The sequence below is a fragment of the Mobula birostris genome, chromosome 3, assembly GCF_030028105.1.
Source record: "Mobula birostris isolate sMobBir1 chromosome 3, sMobBir1.hap1, whole genome shotgun sequence".
Taxonomy (NCBI): Eukaryota; Metazoa; Chordata; class Chondrichthyes; order Myliobatiformes; family Myliobatidae; genus Mobula; species Mobula birostris.
Window position 1 is genome coordinate 62975539 of NC_092372.1, and position 25357 is coordinate 63000895.

Here is a 25357-nt window from a genome sequence, read left to right on the forward strand (position 1 = left end):
TTGCTGTTTAGATGTTCCAGGGTTGAATGAGCAGCCAATGCGATGCTATCTGCCATGGACCTGTTGATTTCGGTAGACAAATTGGAGCTTCTTAGGCAGGAGTTGATAAGTTTCATACCAGCCTCTCAAAACACTTAATTGTTATGGATGTAAGTGCTACTGGACAATAGTCATTGAGGCTACCATGTTCTTCTTGGGCACCAGCATAATTGAAGCCTGCTTGAAGCAGGTGAGTAACTCAGATTGCTGAAGCGAGATGATAAAGATCTCAGTGAACTCTCCAGCCAGTTGATCAGCACAGGTTTTTAGTACTTGGCCAGGTACCCCATCTGGGCAGGATGCTTTTCCAGAAGGCTTTTGGAGACTCAAATCTTAGGATCATTGGGAGTTATGGGAGTTAGTAATGTTTCCTCCATGTTTTGACAGTCAGTGCAAGCATAGAAGGCATTGAGCTCATTTAGAAGCGAAACCCTTTTGTCACCTATGTTGCTTGATTTAACTTTATAAGAGGTGACAGTATTCAAGCCCTGCCACAACGGTCGAGCATCCTTCATTGATTCAAGTTGAGTCTGGAATTGGCTTTTCTGAGATCGTAGCTGGACCTATTGTAATTTTCTTGGTGACCAAGCTTAAATGCCTCTGATCTGGCCCTCAGCAGGTTGCGGATCTCATGGTTCATCCAGGGCTTCTGGTTGGGGAAGACTTTGAATGATTTTGTGGGGACACATTCATCTACAACTGTTTTAATAAAGTCCATGCCACCCGTGGTGTATTCATTCAGATCCCTAGATGAGTCCTTGAACGCGGCCTAGTCCACTGACTGGAAACAATCCAGTAGCCACTTCTTCACCTCCCGCGACCACCTAATCTCTGAAGCTTTGCTCTTCAGTCACTGCCTGTGTGGAGTTAGGAGAAAGATAGCCAAATGATACAATTCAACAAGATATGGTCTGGGCATGGAATGGTAGATATTTCTTATCTTAGTATAACTGTGTTTGTATATCCTGTGCTTATGCCACAATCGGTTTTACTTCTAGAGAGACTACTGAATCATTAGCTGAAGGATATCACTAGGAAGTAATTTTGAAGTGTTTTGCCACCATTCAAGCGATTAAAACCATTAGGTCATAAGAAGGAATCACTTGAGACATCATAAATTCTAGAGTTCATCTTGACTTGCTCCTGTCTGTACACTGATGAACATTGTTGCTGATTTGCCCTAGTGGTGAGAAAGAATGTAAACAAGAATTTTGATAGAGGAGCCATGAGATTTTGGCAAAATGTTAGGTTTCTCAGAGTATGTGTCAGACTGTTACTTTACCAGTTTGTAGAATGTTGAAAGTTTGTAAAGAAAGCTTTACAAGATTGATTGAGCCTATCTTGGAAACTGAAGTCAGTAATGGTTGTATATCCACATTTATTATGTTTTTAGGTAACAGCCTGATGTAATTGATGGTCTGCAAGGTCATTCAGAGAGGCATTGGGTTTGCCACATTGCCTTATATTTGCATCTGCATGTATGTCATATAGGGTAAGGATGGTAGATTTGGGGCAAGGAAGCCACAAAGCAGAGGTCATGCAAAAAGTATTAGCAGCTACTTTACAGAAACAAATTTGGAACAGTGGTTATGCTCTGAAATTGCTGAATGTCAAGGATGCCAGGTATGGCAAACAACTTTGATTGTTGAATCCAGGACAATGAAAGGTGCAAGATGCTTGTTGGTACATTAAGGCACTGATGTTCACTTTTCTTGGGCTGTATTGGAATTTTGTGAGTTGATAGGAGAGGAGGTAAGTAGCAAGGGGATAGAAAATTAATATAGTAGGCAAAGTGAAGGATTGTGATTAGGTTTATGCATTTAATGCATTTTTTAATATACCAATCATGTAATCTGTTGTCCCAGTTTTGTGCTTTGTACTTGTTTAGTTTGCAAGGGCAAATCCTGAGTTGTGCTCTCTTGCATGCTCATACCCCATTTTAGCATCTTGATGAATAGTACCCTGTTTTCCATTGGCCTGTTTAGCAATTTCTGACCATAAGCAATGGCTCAAAAGAGGGTGCCATGGAATCATAAGTAGCTAGCCATCTGGACACAAGCTGGGGTCTGATCAGCCCCGGCTGGGTCACCTGGACGAGGTTGTATGATGTTGAAAGACCTGAAACACCCGATGATTCCAGGAACATCACTGAAGGTGTGTCCAGAAACATCAGTAGATTTATGTACACAGCTTACACCCTGAGTTCATCAGTGACAAACAGGAAAGACTGGACCTATTGTGATTTTCTTGGTCACCAAACTTAAATGCCTCTGATCTGGCCCTCAGCAGATTGCGGATCTCATTGTTCATCCAGGGCTTCTGGTTGGGGAAGACTCTGAATGATTTTGTAGGGACACATTCATCTACAACTGTTTTAATAAAGTCCATGCCACCTATGGTATATTCATTCAGGTCCCTAGATGAGTCATTGAGCACAGCTCAGTCCCCACTCAGTTAGATCTGTGACGATATTCTTATTAATTGTTATTGGTAGAAATTGGTTCATTTCTACCATTGTTAATGAAAGTTGTGGAAGATGAAGTTAGGGATTTTAGATTATATTCCTATATCCTCAATTCCCAACCACCAGAGTTGTATTCCCTCTAAACTTGCAATTCTTCTTGACACTTTGAAGTTCAATCAAATCACAATTTAAGCTGGTCAGTTCAAGAAAGTACAACTCTAATTTCTGTAATATTTTCTTCCAGTTTAATTCGTGGGATCCAAATTTCTCATTCTAGTTGATACTTGGCTCTCCTTTCTTAAAATATTTTTGGCAAAGAATGATTAGAAGGTTCTGGAATCAGGATTAATGTAACTGTAAGATGACTTCCAGAAATCAGTACAAGAGAATCAGTGTATTGAGCACATTCTACAAGCACTTTAGATCATTTTCAGTGGCATTTTAAGCATCTCTGCTTAGAGGTGCCTAAATTTCTGGACTTCTGTAGTTTCTGGTGTATATCTTTTAGTGTTATAGAACACTAGATCACAGAAGCAGACCCTTCAGCTCATCTGGTCCATGCCAAACACAGAAGCAGACCCTTCAGCCCATCTGGTCCATGCCAAACCATTAATTTGCCTAGTCCCCTCAACTTGCACCTGGACCATAGCCTTTCATACCCCTCCCATCTATGTACCTATCCAAATTTCTTTCAAATACTGAAATGAACTCCATATCCACCACTGGCAGCTCATTCTACACTCTCACTACCGTCTGAGTGAAGAAGCTCCCCCTCATTTTTCTCTGAAACATTAAAAGTAATATTAATATTTAATATTAATAGACGAGCATACACATCCTCAAAATTAATATTTTTCAGTTCCAGCATTATCCACAGAAACATCCTCTTCACCCTGCTGCAACCACAATGCAACCAGATCTCTATGCAGTACTCTAAGGAATGGCCCATATTATCTATGGATACAGTACTCCAAATTAGGACTCACCAATGTCTTATCAAATTTCAACATGACATCCCAACTCCTGTACTCAGTGCATTAATATTTGAAGGCCAATGTGCCAAAAGCACTTTTTTATGATACTATCTGCCTGTGACACAACTTCCAAAGAATTATGAATCTGTATTCCCAGATCCCTCTGCCCTACCACTCACCTACTATGGTTGGTCCTTCCATAGTGCAACACTTTATACCCGTCTGCATTAAATTCCATCTGTAGTTTTTCAGCCCATTTCGCCAGCTGATCCAGAGCCATCTATAAGCTTTGATAGACTTATTCGCTGTCCACTACACCAACAATCTTGGTGTCATTTGGTTTAGCGCATTACTCCAGATCACTGGACCCATCACTGATCCTTGCAGCATTGCACTAATCAGTCAGAGAGGCAACCTCTACAACGACTCTGATTTCTTCTGCGAAGCCAATGTCTAATACAATTTGCTACCTCATATTAAATCCCTTGTGATTGAACCTTCTTGACCCATCTCTTTTGTGCGATCTCATCAAAGATCTTGCTAAAATCCATGTAGACAACGTCCACTGTCTTGCCTGTTCTTGAAAAACCCTACAAGATTGGTTGGACACGATTTAACACATACAAAGCCATGTTGACTATCCAAATCTGTCCCTGTCTATCCACATACTTATATATCTTAATTTATTAGAATACCTTCCAATAACTTTCCCATTACTGATGTCAGGCTCACAAGCCTATAATTTCTTGGCTTCTTAGAGCCATTCTTAAACATCAGAACAGCTTTAGCTATCCTGAAGTCCTCTGGCACCTCATCCCAGGCTAAGGATGTTTTAAATGTCTCTCGTAGGACCTCTGCAATTTCTGCACTAGACTTGCCCAGCGTTGAGAGAACACGTTGTCAGGCACTGGGGAATTATCCACCCTAACCTGCCAGAAGATTGCAAACAATGCCTTTAATCTGTATAGGGTCCATGACCTTACTGCTGCATTGTTTCACATCTGTAAACTCTGTGTCCATCTCATAAGTAAATACAAATGAAATCAAATCCATTTCAGATCTCCCCCATCTCTTTTTGCTCCATGCATAGATTCCCACTCTGATCTTCCAGAGGACCAATTTTGTTCCTTGCTATCCTTTTGCTCTTAATATAATCTGTAGAAGACCTTGGGATTCTCCTTCACCTTGTCTACCAGAGCAACCTCATGGTTTCTTTCAACCTCCTGATTCCCTCCTTGGGTATTCTCTTGCATTTCTTATACTCTTTTATTCTTGTCTGCCTACACCTTTTTCTTAACCAGAGCCTCAGTATCTCTTGATCACCAAGGTTCCCTACACCTCTTATCCTTGCCTTTTATTCTGACAGGAAGATACAAACTTGGTACTCTGAATTTCACTTTGGAAGACTTCCCACTTACCAAGTATATCTTTGCCAGAAACCAATATGTCTAAATCCACACCTGCCATATCTTTTCCATTACCATCAAAACTGGTCTTTCTCCAATGTAGAATCTCAACCCAAGAACCAGGCCTATCCTTTTCCATTATATATCTTTGAAACTAATAGCTCTATGATTACTAGATGCAAAGTGTTCCCCTATTCAAACTTCTGTCACCTGCCCTGTTTCATTCCCTAATAAGAAATCTGGTATTGCTATCTCTGTAGTTGGGACTTCTATGTACTGATTAAGAAACTGTCCTCAACACATATTACAAACTCTTTCCCACCTATCCCTTTTACAGTATAGGAGTCCCAGTCAATATATGGAAAGTTAAAATCACCTACTAACACATCCTTGTGAATTTTGCACCAGTCTGCGATTGCTGTACAAATTTGGTGTTTTGAATCTCACGTACTGTTGGGTAGTCTATAATGTATTCCCACTAACGTGGTCATACTTATTCTTCAGTTCTGCTTATAAAGCCTCACAAGATGAGCTATCCAGTCTGTCCTGACTGAGTACTGCCATGACATTTTCCCTCACTAGTATTGCCACTCATCCCCTCTTTTTAATCCTTCTGCTCTATCATGCCTAAAACAATGGAATCCAGGAACATTGAACTGCCAGTCCTGTGTCTCCTGCAACCAAGACTCACTAATGTCTGCAATGTTATAATACCACGTACTGATCCATGTCCTATGCTCAGCTACCTTTCCTACAGTACGCCTTGCATTGAAATATCCACAGCTCAGAACATTAGTTTCACATGTTTGTCCTTTTGATTCCTGACTCTGTTCGGAGCTTAACAACATTTTCCATAACCACTGCACTATCTGTTCTTGCGCTCTGGTTCCCATCTCCCTGCAATTCTAGTTTTAAGCTCCCCTCCCCCCTCCCCCCCCCCCCCCCCCCCGGTGCAGCACTAGCAAACCCCAGTTCAGGTATTTGACAGTGACTTGCCACTGCTTTGTCCCTTTGCTCACTGATTTGTTTTGTAATTCAATGTTTTCACCTACAAATGCTACCTGTCTATGTCATTAGCATTTTACATTCTTGTTAGCTGTTTGACTCTATCCCATTTGAGTTATTGAAAGTGTTAAATAATTGGAAATCTGTCTCACAATGATTATCTATCATAAACCATTGCTTGTTAAGTACCTTGGGCAAAAATGCTAATATTTTTAGGAAGGCTCTATGAATATATTGCAAAAGAATAATTATAACTTTGTTCTGTGTCATACATGCATGCGACTTAATTTGATGTTAACTTAATTTGTTGCTGATTTTAGATGCTACTTTTTTTTATCAATGAGCTGAATTTTTTTAATCAACTATTTATGTTTTTGTCTCAGGACCTAATGCCAATATTTTTATTATACAGCTGTAATACTAAAGAATATTTTTATTTTCAAAGGAAGGAAGTGTAGAAGTTATAATCGTAGTAAATGATAAAAACAGGGGTATTTAAGATCTAAAAAGCAGCTGAGACTTTTGGAAGTTCTCTGGATTTAACACCTTGGCACAGCACAGTCTAAAGGGATTTCATAGTTCGAATGACTGCTTCCTAATGGTACAGACTTCATATGTTTATTGCCCCTTAAAACATTTGGAATGAATTATGCTAAAACATAATAGTAGGTTTTAGGGGTGGAGAGAATACAATATCTGTCCTATATTTTTATTTTAATATTTTTGAAAACAATTATAGCTTATATATGGAGTATATGCATTCTTGGTGTGATTATACGTATTTCTTTCATGTGCACCATTTTCACTGTCATCCTAAGATACTGATTTGTAGGTCAGTTGACTACTGTGAGCTATAGTTATTATAGAGAAATGAAAGGACAATCGGAGGGAAGTTGATATACTTATGAGAGAGAATAAGTTATAGGGAAATACGTGGAGGTTTTGAAGTGATGTGTGTGCTCAGGTGTGACTAGGTTTGAATGGCCAAATGGTTGTTGTCAATGTTACTTTAAAAAAAAATGAAACTCTGTCATGACAGTTCTATCTTTAGAAAGAATGCACCTCGTAGGCCAAAGGATTCATTCTTCCAACTGATGTTATTTCATGTTGGTGTCATTCATTTCCAGAGGACTAGAATGTAGAAGTAACCATGTATAAAGTGTTGGTGAAACCACGTTTTGGAATTTTGTGAGCTATTTTGGACCCTGTATTTGTGGAAAGATGTGCTGGCTCTGGAGAAGGTCCAGAGGCATTCATAAGAATAATCCCAGGAACAAAAAGCTTAACATATGAGAAGTTCGTCTCTGTATCTACTAGATAGAGTTCAGAAGAATGAAGAGTCTCTTTGAAACCTACTAGATACTGAAAGGCCTAGATAAAGTGGACATGAAGAGGATGTTTTCATCAGTAGAAGAACATGGTATCAGATGGCACAGCCTCAGAATAAAAGGATGTCCTTTTAAAACTTAGATGAGGAGGAACTTCTTCAGTAAAGTAATGGCATATCTGTCAATTCATTGCCACAGAAGACTGTGGACACCAAGTCTTAGGGTGTTTTTAAGGCTGGGATTGATAGATTCTTGATTGGTAACGGGGGGTTGATTATGGTTATGGGGATGAGGCAGTAGAATGGATTAGTAAAAATTCAGTCATGGCAGATCACTCAATTGGCCAAATACCTTAATTCTCCTATCTCTTTTGAGCGCCAGCATTTTGGGTGGCCGCATACTTTCCTGAAATCCTAGAAAGAAAGTTAATGATTGCTAATCTTCTCACTACATCTGTTTGAATGGAAGGACAAGGGAAAAGAATGTAACTGTGAAATCATGGTTATGATCAACTTGGTTTAGCCTGACGCCTGGACTTGTCACCTGTAAGTAGATTTCAATGTTGGGGCATTAGCTCGGGAGAGGTCCTTTTAATGTTGGTTCCCTATCCTTCCAGTGAATTTTGCTGGGATGGTGTTAGTAGCTTTCCAGTTCCTTGAGATATATGCTGTAGGTAGACTGTAGCTCAGCAACAAGCAAGGGAGTAGGGATCATTGCTACATGGTCATTTGTGTGCTTTAGTAGGGCACAATGAAATGGCAGACAAACTCTTTGCATTTTGCGCCAGTCTTTGTGGAAGATGCCAGCAACATGCGAGAAGTTTGAGCGTGTCAGGGCAGAAGTGAGTGTAGTTGCTATTATTAAGGGGAAGGTGCTTGAGAAGTTGAAAGGTCTGAAGGTGGATAAGTCATCTGGACCAGATGGACTGCGCCCCACCGTTCTGAAAGATGTAGCCAAGGAGATTGTTGAGGCAATTAGTAGTGATCTTTCAAGAATGACTAGTTTCTTGAATTGTTCTGGAGGACTTGAAAATACAAATGTTACTCCAATCTTGAAGGGAGGGAAGCAGAAATGGTGCAAAGGGACGTGGGAGTCTTTGTGCAAGGTGCCCTTAAGGTTAACTTGCAGGTTGAATCGGTGGTAAGGAAGGCAGATGTAATGTTAGCATTAATTTTGAGAGGACTAGAATATAAAACTATGTAATGCTGAAGATTTATAAGACATAAGATTTGCCCCTCCAGAGGAATGAGTTCATTAACTGGCCATCCCCTGCCTAATGTAGAACACTCAGTATATCAATGTTAGTTTCAAAGTATCACTTTAGGAGTACTGCTATTTCACATCCTGAACTTCACATAAGTTTACTGTGTGTTGTATATTAGGGTAGCCACTACACTAGCTATCGCAGGGCCTTCAAACAGCAAGATCGTGATTCAATGCAAGGTAGACCAAAATGACTGGGTACCAGGCTCTGTTGCATGGGGATTAATACTTGCACATAAAGAATAAGGAGGGGATCCATGCCACTCCCACTCAAACATGTGTATGCCCTCTCACATCCTACCCTGGCTATTAGCCCTGGCGCATACCAGTCCCCAGCTCTGGCTGCAAACCCCTGTATTTTGCCACTTAACTACCCGCTCCTTTCTTGAAGCTGTCACATAGCAATCTGTACTCATTACAGCTGGCTCTAACAGCACACCTGACCTGTATTGCCAATCCCTGACCCTGGCCATCTTTGCATTGTGCTACACTTACCAAGGGGTACCTTTGAGCTAACTTACACAGGCATGCAGCTGAAATAATTTTGAAGTTGTATGAAGGTTTCAAAATGTATATGATTTGATCTTTACAGAGAAATTATCTAATTTAGTTGGAAATGCTACTTCCTTGTACGTTACTTAATTTAACATTTTCCTTGGTTATAAGACAGTTATGATGTATGATTAATTTATTTTGTTTCAGATAACCCCTTTACCTTGTCATGTGGCAGAGCCATATTCCTGTAAAAGGCCATGTGGGCGACGCCTGGCCTGTGGGAATCACACGTGTGCATTAGAATGTCATGCAGTCACCATCCTGGATGGAAATGATAATAAGGTAATAAGTCCATTCAGAGGGTATTTTTCTAAATTATACTTCATATTCTGTGAAAGCATTTGTAAAACTTCTGGTGAATTTCCTTTATTTTCAACTTTTTAAAAACATGCTCTCTTTTCTAGTGAGAATTTACCACTATACTCAACTTAGTAAGCTTCTCAGTAGCATTCATGTCTTGCAAACTTAAATGCTCTTTCTCTAGCTTCATGTCAAAACTAATGAATGGAAGCAATCTTTGAACTGAATACAATGTAATGCTATTGTCCTTGCCCAATCCCTTCTGAATTTTGATAAAACTAAAGCTTGATTATCTAGTGCTTCACTCATTGGAACTTTTCAGTAACTGGCATTGCAGAGGTAAGGCTTCAAATTGTTCAAATGGTTCAATTTATTATCAGAGAATGTATACAGTATACAACCTGAAACATTTGTCTTTGCAGGCAAGTCCAAGTACCTGGTCAAACGGAGTACCTGAGTAAATGTTGGAGTAATGCCACGGGAACAAACATGTATCCCCTATCATGATATGTTACTTATCTTGCCTGTGAGACCTGTAGTCCAGTATTTTGTTTATTGTATTCTATGTCCTTTATTGTTATGGATTTTAGGACACCGTAATTAATTCTGCAATTGAATTCTCAGGTTAGTGATATATCACAGTCAGTATGGTCAGTGAAACATTTCTTCTTCTCTGGTAATTGTATCTCAAGAAGTGAGGTCTACTGTCTATGCTCGTGACTGTGTGGCTAAGCACAACTCAAACACTATGTATAAATTATTAGATGAAACCACTGGTAAAATCTCTGGCAATGAGGAGGAGTACAGGCTGGTTGAGTGGTGCGCAGCAACAATCTTACATTCATTTTCAGTAGGACCAAAGAATTGATTATGGACTTCAGGAAGGGGAAGTTGAGAGAACACACACCAGCCCGTATTGCAGGGTCAGTGGTGAAAAGGCTGAATAGCTTTAAGTTCTTGGGTGTCAAAATCTCTGAGGAACTGTTCTGAGCCCAACACATTAATACAATTATGAAGAAGGCGTGCCTCCGTTTCTTCTTTGTTGGGAGTTTGAGAAGATTTGGTATGTTACTAAAGACTTGGAAATTTCCATCGATGTACAATGGAGACTGTTCTGACTAGCTTAGTCACAGCTTAGACTAGAGGCTTCAATGCACAGGATTACAAAAAACTGCAAAGTGTTGTACATTCAGCCAGCTTCATCGCAAGAAGGCAGCAATCATTAAATACCCTCCCCATCTGGGTCATGCCCTCTTCACATTACCATCAGGGAGGAGGTATAGGAGCCTGAAGACCTACACTTAATGATTCAAGTACAGCTTCTTCCCCCGTCATATTTCTGAGCAGTCCATGAACACTACCACATTGTTTTTTTTTGCTCTATTTATTTTGTACCTTATAGTATTATGTTTATCTCTGCATTGCACGACTGCTGCTGCAAAGCAACAGATTTCACATCATACAGGTTAGTGATAATAAACTTGAGTCTGATTCTTGACTAATCAATATATTTGACTAAATGGGAGCATCTCCCCCGTTTCCCATGGATTCCAGATAGAAAAGCTGCATAGAACACTAAAAATACATTTCATATCTCTTGCCTTTCTGTTTATGAAGCTATCAAATTTACAAATAATGACTTTCCTTTCCATAATTTATTCTGTCTGCATATTATTTTTATTTGGTTATAATTTTATCTTAAGTTCCGAAACATTTCTTGCTAGAAGTATTAAACTGACCTACTTGTATTTACAGAAGAGCTCCTTTAAGATTTATAGAAGTCAATACATTTGCCATTCTCCTGACTTCCTCCACACAGCCACTCTAGAGTTTTGTTTACCTCCTTATGTATATTACATAATATTCGTGATTTTCTGACTAATGGTATTTCCTCACTTGCAGACCCCTGTCAGTTTGGATTGGCAACATCTCCTCCATGATCTCCATCAGCACAGGTGCACCACAAGGCTATGTGCTTAGCCCCCAACTCTACTTACTTTACACTAATGACTCCATTGTCGTAGGCCAAATCAAAAGTGGTGATGAATTAGCATGTAGGAAGGAGATTGAAAATCTTGCTGAGTGGCGCCATACCATCAACCTCTTACTTAATATCAGTAAGACCAAAGAGCTGATTTTTGACTTCAGGAGAAGGAAACTAGAGGTTTAAGAGCCAGGCATCACACATCAAAGTTGCTGGTGAACGCAGCAGACCAGGCAGCATCTCTAGGAAGAGGTACAGTCCTAGAGATGCTGCCTGGCCTGCTGCGTTCACCAGCAACTTTGATGTGTGTTGCTTGAATTTCCTCGTGTTTGTGGTTTAAGAGCCAGTTCTCATTGGAGGATCCGGGTGGAGAGGCTCAGCAACTTTAATTTCCTTGGTGTTACTATTTTGGACAGCCTGTCCAGGGCTCAGTATGTAAGTGCAGTTACGAAGAAAGCACAGCAGCACCTTTATTTCCTTAGGAGTTTATGAAAATTTGGCATGACATCTAAAACTTCGACAAGTTCTGTAGACGTTTAGTGGAGAGTACATTGACTGGCTGCCTGGTATATTCAAGCCTAGTATGGAAACATCAATGCCTTGAACAGAGGATCCTACAAAAAGCAGTGAATATGGTGCAGTCAATCACTGGTAAACACCTTCCCACCATTGAGCACACCTGCGTGGTGCGCTGTCACAGGAAAGCAGTATCTATCATCAGAGATTCATTTTCTTGCATGCATACTTAATAAATCCATAGTAGAATAATAACCATAACAGAATGAATGAAGAACTACACCAACTTGGACGTTCAACCAGCATGTAAAAGGCAGCAAACTGCAAATACAAAAAGAAAGAAATAATCATAATAAATGAACAATAACTATCAAGTACATGGGACGAAGAGTTCTTGAAAGGGAGTCCATTGGTTGTGGGAACAGTTCTATGATTGGGCAATTGAACTGAGTGAAGTTATCCCCTTTAGTTCAAGAGCCTAGCGACTGAGGGGTAATATGGGATCCTCAACAAGATTTTCTATCTCCCTCTGATGTGCTGATTCATCACCGCTTTGGATTTGGCCTACAACAATGGAGTTATCAGCAAACTTGAATATGGCATTGGGGCTGTGCTTAGCCACACAATCATGAGTATAAAGTGAGTAGAGCAGGGGGCTAAGTACACGGCACCTATGCCGCTGGACATTGTGAAGGAGATACTGCTAATCCAAATACACTAGGTTCTGCAAGTCAGGAAATTAAGGATCCAATTGCACAAAGAGGTATTGAGACTAAGATCTTGGAGCTTGTTGATTAACTTTGAGGTGATAATGGTATTGAATGCTGAGTTGTAGTTAACATTTTTGCTGTACAGATATTCTGGGGTTGAATGAAGAACCAGTGCAATGCTATCTGCCATGGACCTGTTGATTTGGTAGGCAAATTGGAGCACATCCAAGCAGCTTCTCAAGCAGAAGTTCATATGTTTCATACCAAGCTCTTAAAACACCTCATCACTGTGGATGCAAGTGCCACTGGACGATAGTCATTGAGGCAGCTTACCACGTTCTTCTCAGGCACCGATATAATTGAAGCCTGCTTGAAGTAGGTAGGTAACTCAGACTGCTGAAATGAGAGTTTAAAGATCTCAGTGAACTTTCCAGCCAGTTGCTCAACACGGGTTTTTAGTTCTTGGCCTGGTAACCCATCTGGGCTGGATGCTTTTCGTGAGTTCACCTTCTTGAAAGCTGCTCACTTGTTGGCCTTGGAGACTCAAATCACAAGATCATCAGGAGCTGTGGGAGTTAGTAATGCTTCTTCCAGGTTTTGACAGTCAATGTGAGCATAGAATGCATTGAGCTCATCTGGACCTCTTGTAAATTTCTTGGTCACCAGACTTGAATGCTTCTGATCTGGCCCTTAGCAGATTGTGGATCTTGTTGTTCATCCAGAGCTTTTGGTTGTGGAAGACACTATGATTTTGTGGGGACACTTGTCAACAACTGTTTTAATAAAGTCCATGACACCCATCATTCAGATTTCTAGATGGGTCCTTGAACACGGTCCAGTCCACTGGAAACAATCCAATAGCTACTCCTTTACCTCCCACAACCACCTTTGTTGCCCTAATCTCGGGAGCTTTGCTCTTTAGCCTCTGCCTGTATGGAGTTAGGAGAAGGACAGCTGGGTAATATAATTTACCAAAATGTGGTCTGGGCATGGGAATGGTAGGCATTTCTTATCATAATAAACGTGTGTGTATTCTGGGCTTATGCTTCAATCAGTTTTATTTCTAGGGAGACTACTGATTCATTAGCTGAAGGATATCACTAGGAGGTATTCTGAGGTGTTTCACCACCATTCAAGTGATTAAAACCAGTGAGAAGGAATCACTTCAGACATCATAAATTCTAGAGTTCATCTTGACTTACTCCTGTCTGTACACTGGCGAACATTGTTGCTGACTTGCCCTAGTGGTGAGACAGAATGTAAACAAAAATTTTGATAGAGGTGTCGTGGGATTTTGGCAAAACGTTAGGGTTCTTGGAGTATGTGTCAGACTGTTACTTCACCAGTTTGTTGACTGGCTTTCCCAATTTGGGCAACTGTTGAAAATGTGTAAAGAAGGCTTTGTAAGATTGGTTGAGCCTGTATTTGATACTGAAGTCAGTAACAGTTGTATATCCACATTTATTATGTTTTTAGGCAACTGCAAGGCCATTCAGAGAGGCATTGGGTTTGCCACATTGCCTTATATTTGTATCTGCATGTATGTGTATAAAGGGTAAGGATGTTAGATTTTAGAGTAAGGAAACCATGAAGCAGAGGTCATGCAAAAAGTATTGAATGTTTACGGATGTCAGATATGGCAAGCAACTTTGATTGTTGAATCCAGAGCAATGAAAGATGCAAGATGCTTGTTGGTACATTAAGGCACTGATGTTCACTTTTCTTGGGCTGTATTGAAATTTTGTGAGTTGGTAGAGGAGGAGGTAATTAGCAAGGGGGTAGAGAATTAATATAGCAGGCAAAGTGAAGGATTGTGATTAGGTTTATGCATTTAATGCATGTTTTAATATATCAATCATGTAATCTGTTGTCCCAGATTTGTGGTTTGTGCTTGATTAGTTTGCAGGGACAAATCTTGAGTTGTGCTCTCTTGTACACTCATACCCCATTTTAGCATCCTGATGAGCAGTACCCTATTTTTCCATTGGCCTATTTAGCAATTTCTGACCATAAGCAATGGCTATAGAAACTCCAAAGAAAATTCTTTCATCCTTTGTGCTGGTTATCCCCATTCAGTTAGATCTGTGACGATATTCTTATTAATTGGTATTGGTAGGAATTGGTTCATTTCTACCATTGTTAATGAAAGTTGTGGAAGATCAGGTTATGGATTTTAGATTATATTCCTATATCCTCAATTCCCAACCACCAGAGTTGTATTCCCTCTAAACTTGCAATTCTTCTTGACACTGAAGTTCAATCAAATCACAATTTAAGCTGGTCAGTTCAAGAAAGTACAACTCTAATTTCTGTAATATTTTCTTCCAGTTTAATTCGTGGGATCCAAATTTCGCATCCTAGTTGATACTTGGCTCTCCTTTCTTAAAATATTTTTGGCAAAGAATGATTAGAAGATTCTGGAATTAGGGTTAATGTAACTGTAAGATGACTTCCAAAAATCAATACAAAAGAATCAGTGTATTGAGCACATTCTACAAGCAATTTAGAACATCTTCAGTGGCATTTTAAGCACCTCTCCTTAGAGATGCCTAAATCTCTGGACTTCTATAGTTTCTGGTTTATATCTTGAAGAATCATAGAACACTACAATACAGAAGCAGACCCTTCAACCCATCTGGTCCATGCCAAACCATTAATCTGTCTAGTCCCATCAACTTGCACCTGAACCATAACCTTCCATACCCCTCCCATCTATGTACCTATCCAAATTTCTTTCAAATGCTGAAATGGACCCCATATCCACCACTTGCACTGGCAGCTCATTCCACATTCTCACTACCCTCTGAGTGAAGAAGTTCCCCCTCATGTTCCCCTTATACATTAACATTTATATTAATGTTTAATGTTAATATTGAGAATTATGCACATTCTCAAAATTAATATTTTCCAGTTCCAGCATTATCCACAAAAGCTTCCTCTTCGCTCTGGTGCAACCACAATACAACCAGATCCCTATGCAGCATTCTAAGGAATGGTCTGTGTTATCTATTGACACAATACTCCAAATTAAGGCTCACCAATGTGTTATCCAATTCAATGGTTTCAATAGGTACATTTAAAGTCAGAGAGATGTATACTATATATATCCTGATATTCTTTTTCTAGGCAAATATCCATGAAAAGAGGAGTGTCCCAAAGAATGACAGTTCAATGTTAGAATGTTAGTCATAGTCATACTTTATTGATCCCGGAGGAAATTGATTTTCGTTACAGTTGCACCATAAATAATAAATAGTAATAAAACCATAAATAGTTAAATAGTAATATGTAAATTATGCCAGGAAATAAGTCCAGGACCAGCCTATTGGCTCAGGGTGTCTGACCCTCCAAGGGAGGAGTTGTAAAGTTTGATGGCCACAGGCAGGAATGACTTCCTATGACGCTCAGTGTTGCATCTCGGTGGAATGAGTCTCTGGCTGAATGTACTCCTGTGCCCACCCAGTACATTATGTAGTGGATGGGAGACATTGTCCAAGATGGCATGCAACTTGGACAGCATCCTCTTTTCAGACACCACCGTCAGAGACTCCAGTTCCATCCCCACAACATCACTGGCCTTATGAATGAGTTTGTTGATTCTGTTTTTGTCTGCTACCCTCAGCCTGCTGCCCCAGCACACAACAGCAAACATGATAGCACTGGCCACCACAGACCCATAGAACATGCTCAGCATCATCTGACAGATGTTAAAGGACCTCAGTCTCCTCAGGAAATAGGGACGGCTCTGACCCTTCTTGTAGACAGCCTCAGTGTTCTTTGAACAGTGCAGTTTATTGTCAATTCATATCCCCAGGTATTTGTAATCCTCCACCATGTCTACCCTGACCCCTTGGATGGAATCAGGGGTCACCGGTACCTTAGCTCTCCTCAGGTCTACCACCAGCTCCTTAGTCTTTTTCACATTAAACCCCAAAGCTCCCCCTTCCCACACATAAGCAGCAGCAAAGCAACGACCCTCCCCCAACAGCAAAAAAGCATTGGCACCCCCCACCGAGCACTCAAGCGTGCAGCAAAGCATCAATATAGACACAGACTCGCAGTGCCCCAAGGACTACTCATTCACCCGGTAATTCGACATACCGCAGGCACTCTCTCTCCCTAATAAGGGGTAAAAAGTGGGTCTCCGTTTCCCAGCGAGAGGGGAGGCATAACAAAACAACTTGATTTATGGTATTGAAAGTCTGTTGCATCGCCTTTTCTGAGCTCTGTGCTGCTGGGCACACAGCCAACAGCAAGCCCGCTGCTTCCGATCTTCCTTGTACTCCCACAAGACAGCAGATGGTGGCAACGGCAGTGCAGCTTTCAATCCACCTGCCTCCAGAGCCACGAAAATCCAGTATCCTCGAAGGCGCGCTAGTCTTCTAGGCCGTGTCTTTGGCATATCGAAAAGTGGCCAGTCATGGGGCCTGTGAGCGGGTCCCATTCCCACAAAGAACTGAATTCAGAGTGTAATTCCAGGTCAGGGTCTTCACAAGAACCTTGAAAGAGAAGAAAAGAGATATTAAAGATAGAAATCAAGCTGTTTCCGAAGATGCAAGCAAAGGAGTTGCCATTTAGCACCATCATCACTTTGCTCTACCCCCTTCAACATAATATCCCAACTCCTGTACTTGATACATTGATTTATGAAGGCCTATATGCCAGAAACATTTTTTACGACGGTATCTACCTGTGACGCCATTTCCAAAGAATTATGAATCTGTATTCCCAGATCCCTCTGTTCTACCACATTCTTCAGTGCCCTACCGCTCTCTCTGTAAGACCTACCATGGTTGGTTCTCCCAGAATGCAGCACCTCATACTTGTCTACATTAAATTCCATCTGCCATTTTTCAGCCCATTTCACTAGCTGGTCTGGAACCCTCTACAATCTTTGATAGTCTTCTTCACTGTCCACTACACCACCAATCTTGGTGTCATTTGGTTTAGCACATTATCATCCAGATCAACGGACTCATCACTGATCCCTGCAGTTCTCCACAAGTTACGGGTCTCCAGTCAGAGGCAACCATCTACAGCCTCTCTGATTTCTTCCACAAAACCAATGTCCAATCCAATTTGCTACCTCATCTTAAATACCATGCAACTGAACCTTCTTGATTCACTTCCTATGTGGGACTTTGTCAAAGATCTTGCCCAAGTCCATGGAGACGACATACACTGCCTTGCCTTCAACTTTCCAGTTAACTTCCTCAAAAAAAAAACTCTACAAGATTGGCTAGACACGACTTGCCACACACAAGGCTTTGTTGACTGTCCAAATCAGTCCCTGTTTATCCAAATACTTATATATCCAATCTGTTAGAATACCTTCCAATAAATTTCACACTACCGATGTCAGGCTCACAAGCCTATAATTTCCTGGCTGCTCCTTCGATCCTTTCTTAAACAACAGAACAATATTAGCTATCCTCCAGTTTTCTGGCACCTCAACCCTGGCTAAGGATGGTTTAGATGTCTCTGTGGCGTCTGCAATTTCTGCACTAGTGTTGAGAGAACACATTGTCAGAATTATCCAGCCTCAATCACCACAAGACAGCAAACACCTCCTTTGTAATCTGTATAGGGTCCATGAACGTACTGCTGCGTTGCTTCACATCCATAGACTCTGTCCATCTGAGTAAATACAGATGCAAAAAATCCAAATTAGATCTCCTCCATCTGTTGGCTCCATTCATAGATTACCACTCTGATTTTCCAGAGGACCAGTTCTGTCCCTTGCTATCCTTTTGCTGTTAAATATATCTGTAGAAGTCCTTGGGATTCTCCGTCTCCTTGTCTACTAGCGTAACTTCATGTTTTCACCCTCCTGATTTCCTCCTTGAGTGTTCTCTTGCATTTCTTATACCCTTTGAGTACCTCATTTGTACCTGTCTGCCTATACCTTTTTTTTCTTAACCAGGGCCTCAATATCTCTTGATTACCAAGGTTCCCAACACCTCTTATCCTTGCCTTTTATCCTGACAGGGACATAGAAACTCTGTACTCTGAATTTCACTGTGGAAGACCACCCACTTGCCAAGTACATCTTTGCCCAGAAACCAACGTGCCTCAATCCACACTTGCCAGATCTTTTCTGATACCATCAACATTGGTCTTTCTCCAGTATATAATCTCAACCCGAGAGTTGGACCCATCCTTTTCCATAATCACCTTGGAATTAATGGCTTTATGATTACTAGATACAAAGTGCTTCCCTATTCAAACTTCTGTCGCTTGCCCTGTCTCATTCCCTAATAGGAAATCTGGTATTGCTATCTCTCTAGTTGGGACTAATATGCACTGATTAAGAAACTGTCCTGAACACATTTTACAAACTCTTTCCCATCTATCCCTTTTACAGTATGGGAGTCCCAGTCAATGTGTGGCAAGTTGAAATCACCTACTATCACATCCTTGTGTTTCCTGCAGCAGCCTGTGTTCTCTTTGCAAATTGTTCCTCTAATTCCCACAGACTGTTGGGTAGTCTACTATATATTCCCATTAATGTGGTCACTCTTTTCTTCTTCCTCGGTTCTTATAAAGCCTCACTAGATGAGTTCTTCTGTCTGTCCTGACTGAGTACTGCCATGACATTTTCTCTAAATCAGTGGTTGGCAACCTTCCTGCCTCTGTGGGCCGGATTGTGTATTAATGAGCGGATGGTGGGCCAAATAAATGCCATAAGAAACTTGAAATATGGGAATTATCCATTTAAATACATCTAGTTATGTTTTGCCTCAAATTAATGAGTAACGCATGCTAGAAAATAATTTGTGCTTAAGGTTACCTACCCCTTCTCTATATAGTACAGTCACTCATCCTCCCTTTAGTCCTTCTGCTCTATCGGGGCTAAAACAATGAATCCCAGAAGATTGAGCTATCAGTTCTGTGTCTCCTGCAACCATGTCTCACTAATGACTACAATGTCATCATACCACATGCTGATCCATTCCCTATGCTCATCTGCCTTTCCTACAATACTTTTTGCACTGCAGTATACACAGCTCTGAGCATTAGTTCTACATGCTCAACCTTTCAATTCTTGACTTTGTATGTAGGCTTAACAACCTCTGTCTCTACAACTATCTGTTCTGGCGCTTTGCTTCCCATCCCTTGAAACCCTGAAACTCTAGTTTAAACCCCCCTCCCCCCCCCCCCCCCCCAAGCGGCACTAGCAAACCCCAGTTCCAACACTTTTGGAAACTGTTTTGTTGAGTGATAAGGTGAGTGAATTTATGTGAAGTTAGCCCCTCTGGTTCAGGAGCCTGATGGTTGAGGATCAATAACCTCCTGTAAGAACATGCATGTGTTTTCATTAAATTGGTAAATTGCCATGTTGAACTGGCTACTCGTAGTATTAAATAATCATTTAGTACTTTCTTGACTAAATGATGGTTTTTAAGATGTAGATAATCGAGTATATTTACTTGCATTGTGTGGGAAATATTGAATTTTCTGTTAAAATTAACTTGTGTCACGGTAGTCGTATGTGGCTACAGTTATAGTAATGTAATAACATTATATTCCTAATGTAATGATACCTAGATGTCTTTTTAATTGACTACATTTTTCATGTAACCTAGTGTAATTCACTTTTAAAATTTCCCATTTGGAGAAAAGATTTTGCATAGAAATATGTCTTCCTCTCTACAGGAGTTGGGCATTGCACAGTTTGCAATTTAATAAGATCATTATGTCAGTGTAATATAAAAGTCTGGAGTGTACAAAAAGTGCAGCAACTCCATTTTCTTGTTGGAAAGCTACAGGTATATTGGGAGGCAAAGCATTAGTTATTATTTGGAAACAACGGGAATTCTGCAGATGCTGGAAATTCAAGCAACACACATAAAAGTTGCTAGTTATTATTTGGAAATTGGATAGGAATTGAGTGAGTATTTTCATTGAAAATCTCATCTCATGGTCAAAAGTTGAAATGCTGTTCTGCAAGTGTTTTAGCAAAACATCCCAATAATCTTAATATGCTGGAATCTTTGTGCTCCAGATTAAAAACACAATACAGGCTAACCTATTCCTTCCTTTCTTTGCAGACTCTTGCTTGGTATTCTTGATTATCATGTGATTACACTTTAACCTGATTGAACTGATTGAACCTGATTCATAGATTATAGAAAACTGAATGTTACTTTATCTGTTTTGAATAGGCTACTAAAGATTGTCAAGTGTGTGAAGAAGCATGTAGCTATCCTCGGCCACCTGGCTGCATTCACCCATGCACTCTGCCATGTCACGAAGGAGTCTGTGCTCCATGTTCACAGATGATCAGAACCAAATGTCATTGCAAGATGGCAACCCTCTACGTAGAATGCATGTATGTTGAAGCTTAATTACTTGTACTGTTCTTGGGAAACAACAATTAGCCAAATGCACCAAGCCATTCTGGGTGTTTTATAAACTGCTTGTTACATCTTGGTTAAATCTAGTTAGAAACTATTCTCAGCCCTTCGTATTGCCCCACCTCTTTATTCCACTGCCTCCTCCCCTTCATCTAAAAGGTCTTTGTCATCCTTCTTTTCCAAAACCACAGTAGTTAAACAATGGCCTCAGTTTTTTTCTACCAAATTGTACTCATTCAAGCTCCTTGTTTCTCAAGCTCACACCTTTCTTGGAAAACCCTCATTGTTTAGCTCTCTTAGCCATGCACTAACTTGCTTGCTGAAATAATGTTCCAGATACGAAGTTGAGCAATTCTACATCCTTGTTTGATTTCCATCATCTACTGGACTCCCAGCACCTCTCCTTTAAATTCGTATTATGCTGAAGGATCTTGGCCTGAAATATTGACTATACTCTTTTCCATTGATGCTGCCTGGCCTGCTGAGTTCCTCAAGCATTTTGTGTGTTGCTCATATTATTCCTTCCTGTTTTATTTTTACTGTTACATAGATTTTGTTGTTTGATTTGAAATTACTTTCATAAAATTATTTTGAATCCAAATTGGAAAAATGACTGGAGAACAAATTCATAATCCATTTGACTTTTCTTTCTAATTTTAGTCTCTGCCTCACTTCAGCCTCTCAAAAGGCCATCTCATTCTTGCCTTTATTGTACATGATTTTTCTTTCTCCAATCCCTTTTGTCATCTAGCCAAATTATTTTTCCTTCATTTTCATCTGTATTTCTTTCAACTCCTTCACTCTTGGCCATTTGCAGATTTCCACTTCAGCAGCTCTTGCATCTTCAATACCATCCTTAATGCCTTTCTGAGTCATCCAGTTGCTGTCTCCCACGTCTGCCATCCTTTTTCCACTCTTCCTCTAATCTATCAAATATTGCTTTAGAGTCATAGGGTCATAGAAAAGTACAGTACAGAAACAGGGCTTAGGCCAATGTCTGGGCTGAACCATTTAAGCTGCCAACTCCCATCAACCTGCACTGGGGCATAGCCCTCCATACCCCTACCATCCATGCATGGTACCTATCCAAACTTCTCTTAAATGTTGAAATCGAGTTTGCATCCACCACTTGTGCTGGCATCTCGTTCCACATTTTCATGATCCTCTGAGTGAAGAAGTTTCCCCTCATGTTCCCCTTAAACTTTTCACCTTTCACCCTTAACTCAAGACCTCTAGTTGTAGTACCACCCAACCTCAGTGGAAAAAGCCTGCTTGCATTTACTTATCTATACCCCTTGTAATTTTATATACCTGTATCAAATCTCCTCTCAATTTTCGATGTTCCAAGGAATAAAGTCCTAACCTATTCAATCTTTCATATAACTTGGGTCCTCCAGATTCGACAACATCTTTGTAAATATTCTCTATACTCTTTCAACCTTATTTACATCTTTCCTGGAGGTAAGTGACCAAAACTGCACACAGTTAAGCCTCACCAATGTCTAAGACAGCATCAACATAATAATCTCATCTCCTGTGCCAAAAACTTGCATTATGACCCTATCAACCTGTGATGCCATTTTCAGTTAATTATGGGCCTGTATTCCCAGATCCCTTTGTTCTACCACACTCCTCAGTGCTCTACTATTCACGGTGTAAGGCCTACCCTGGTTGGTCCCACCAAAGGGCAACATCTCGCACTTGTCTGCATTAAATTCCATCTGCCATTTTTCCAGCTAATCCAGATCCCACTGCTAGCTTTGATGGTCTTCCTTGCTGTCCACTACACCCAGACCTTGGTGTCATCCACAAATTTGTTAATCCAGTTAACTTCATTGTCATCCAGACCATTGGTATAGATGACAAACAGCAATAGACCCAGAAGTGATTCCTGCGACACTCCACTAGTTACAGGCCTCCAGTCGGAGAGGCAATCATCTACTACCACTGTCTGGTTTCTCCCACAAAGCCAATGTCTAATCCAGTCTACTACCTCATCTTGAATGCCAATGACTGAACCGTCTTGACCAACTTCCCATGCGGGACCTTGTAAAATGCCTTACTAAAGTCCATGTACACAACATCCACTGCCTTATCTTATCAACTTTCCTAGCAACTTCCTTGAAAAACTCAATAAGATTGGTTGGACACATAATACCACTCATAAAGCCATGCTGACTATCCTTAATCAGTCCATGTCTATTTAAATACTCATTTATCCGGTCCCTTTGAATACCTTCCAATAAATAACTTTCTCACTATTGATGTCAGGCTTGCTGGCCTATAATTTTCTGGTTTGTTTTTAGAGCCATTTTTTAAACAGCAAAACAACATTACCTATCCTCCAATCCTCTGGTACCTCATTTGTCACTAAGGATAATTTAAATATCTATGCTAGAGCTGTGGGAGTTTCTTTACTTGCCTGCCGTATGGCCTAAGGGTACACCTTGTCAGGTCCTGGGGATTTATCCACCCTGATTTGCCTCAAGGCAGCAAACAGCATCTTCTCTGTAATCTGTAGAGTCCATGAAGTTGATGCTTTCTGCTTCACTGCTATAGACTACATGTCCACCTCCTGAGTAAACACAGATGCAAAAAATGTATTTAAGGTCTCCCCATCCACACATGGTTACCATTCTGATCTTCCGGGAGACCCAATTTTGTCCTTTGTAACACTCACAACACGCTGGAGGAACTCAGTAGGTCGGGCAGCATCCGTGAAAACAATGAGTCGACGTTTCGGGCCGGAACCCTTTGTCAGGACTGAAGAGGGAAGGGGCAGAGGCCCTATAAAGAAGGTGGGGGGAGGGTGGGAAGGAGAAGGCTGGCAGGTTCCAGGTGAAGAACCAGTAAGGGGAAAGATAAAGGGGTGGGGGAGGGGAAGCAGGGAGGCGATCGGCAGGAAAGGTGAAGAGGGAATAGGGGAAAACACAATGGGTATTAGAAGGAGGTGGAGCCATGAGGGAGGTGATAGGCAGCTGGAGGAGGGGGCAGAGTGAAATAGGGATAGGGGAAGGGAGGGGGAGGGAATTACCGGAAGTTGGAGAATTCTATGTTCATACCAAGGGGCTGGAGACTACCTAGATGGTATATGAGGTGTTGCTCTTCCAACCTGAGTTTGGCCTCATCATGGCAGTAGAGGAGGCCATGTATGGACATATCTGAATGGGAGTGGGAAGCAGAGTTGAAGTGGGTGGCTACTGGGAGATCCTGTCTGTTGTGGCGGACGGAGCGGAGGTGCTCGACGAAGCGGTCCCCCAATCTGCGTCCAGTTTCACCGATGTAGAGGAGGCCGCACTGGGAGCACCGGATGCAATAGATGACCCCAACAGACTCACAAGTAAAGTGTTGCCTCACTTGGAAATACTGTTTGGGGCCCTGAATGGTGGCGAGAGAGGAGGTGTAGGGACAGGTGTAGCACTTGCGCTTACAGGGATAATTGCCAGGTGGGAGATCCGTGGGGAGGGACGTGTGGATCAGGGAGTCGTGGAGGGACCGATCCCTGCAGAAAGCAAAGAGGGGTGGAGAGGGAGAGATGTGCTTAGTCGTGGGGTCCTGTTGAAGTTGGTGGAAGATGCGGAGGATAATGTGCTGGATCCGGAGGCTGGTGGGATGGTAGGTGAGGACAAGGGGAACTCTGTCCCTATTGTGGTGTCCTTTGTAGTCCTTTTGCTCTTAACATATCTGTAGAATCCCTTGGGATTCCCCTTCCCTTCACCTTGTCTGCTAAGCCCTCCTGATTTCTTTCTTAAGTGTCCTCTTGCATTTCTTGTACACCATAAGCACCTCATTTGTTCCTACCTGCTCTTACCAGTAATGAACTCCCTTTTTTTTTTAACAGGGCCTCAATATCTCTTTAAATCAAAGTTCCCTACACCTATTATCTTTACCTTTTATTCTGACAGGCACATAAAAGCTTTGTACTCTCAAAATTTCACTTTTGAAGGCCAACCACTCACCAAGTACACTTTTGCCAAAAAACAGCCTGTCCCAATCCACACATGCCAGATCCTTGGATACCATCAAAATGGGCCTTTCTCCAATTTAGAATCTTGACCTGTGCACTAGACCTACCTTTTCCCATATTTACTTTTAAACTAATGGCATTGTGATCACGAGATGCAAAGTGTTCTCCTACACTAACTTCTGTCACCTGGCCTGTCTCATTCCCTAGTTGCAGGTCAAGTATCGCTCATTCTCCCGTTGGGTCTTCGATGTAGTGATTAAGAAAACCCACAATGCAGACACGTTCTTACTTTAGAAATTACCTAGGGTTACCCATAGCCCTCTATTATTTTTTGGAGTTGGATCATTTACAAAGTTTCATTGGGCTAGTCGGTTTAGCAGTTGTCAGGGAAAGAAGGAGCAGAGCATAGGGACTCTAATGAATGGCTTATCCAATGGTACAAGCCTCATATTTCTCCCCTTTAAACAAAATAAATGCTTTGTTTTTTTG

At 41.1% G+C, this 25357-nt stretch overlaps 1 protein-coding gene across 1 annotated transcript in view; it reads left to right on the forward strand.

Annotated features, from left to right (window-relative positions):
- nfxl1 (nuclear transcription factor, X-box binding-like 1) overlaps positions 1-25357 on the forward strand; it is a 105390-nt gene that overhangs the window by 57091 nt on the left and 22942 nt on the right. The window contains exons 16-17 of the mRNA XM_072252755.1: positions 9182-9316; positions 20710-20876. Of these exons, the coding sequence (XP_072108856.1) occupies positions 9182-9316; positions 20710-20876 (302 nt within the window). The remainder of the gene's footprint in view (positions 1-9181; positions 9317-20709; positions 20877-25357) is intronic.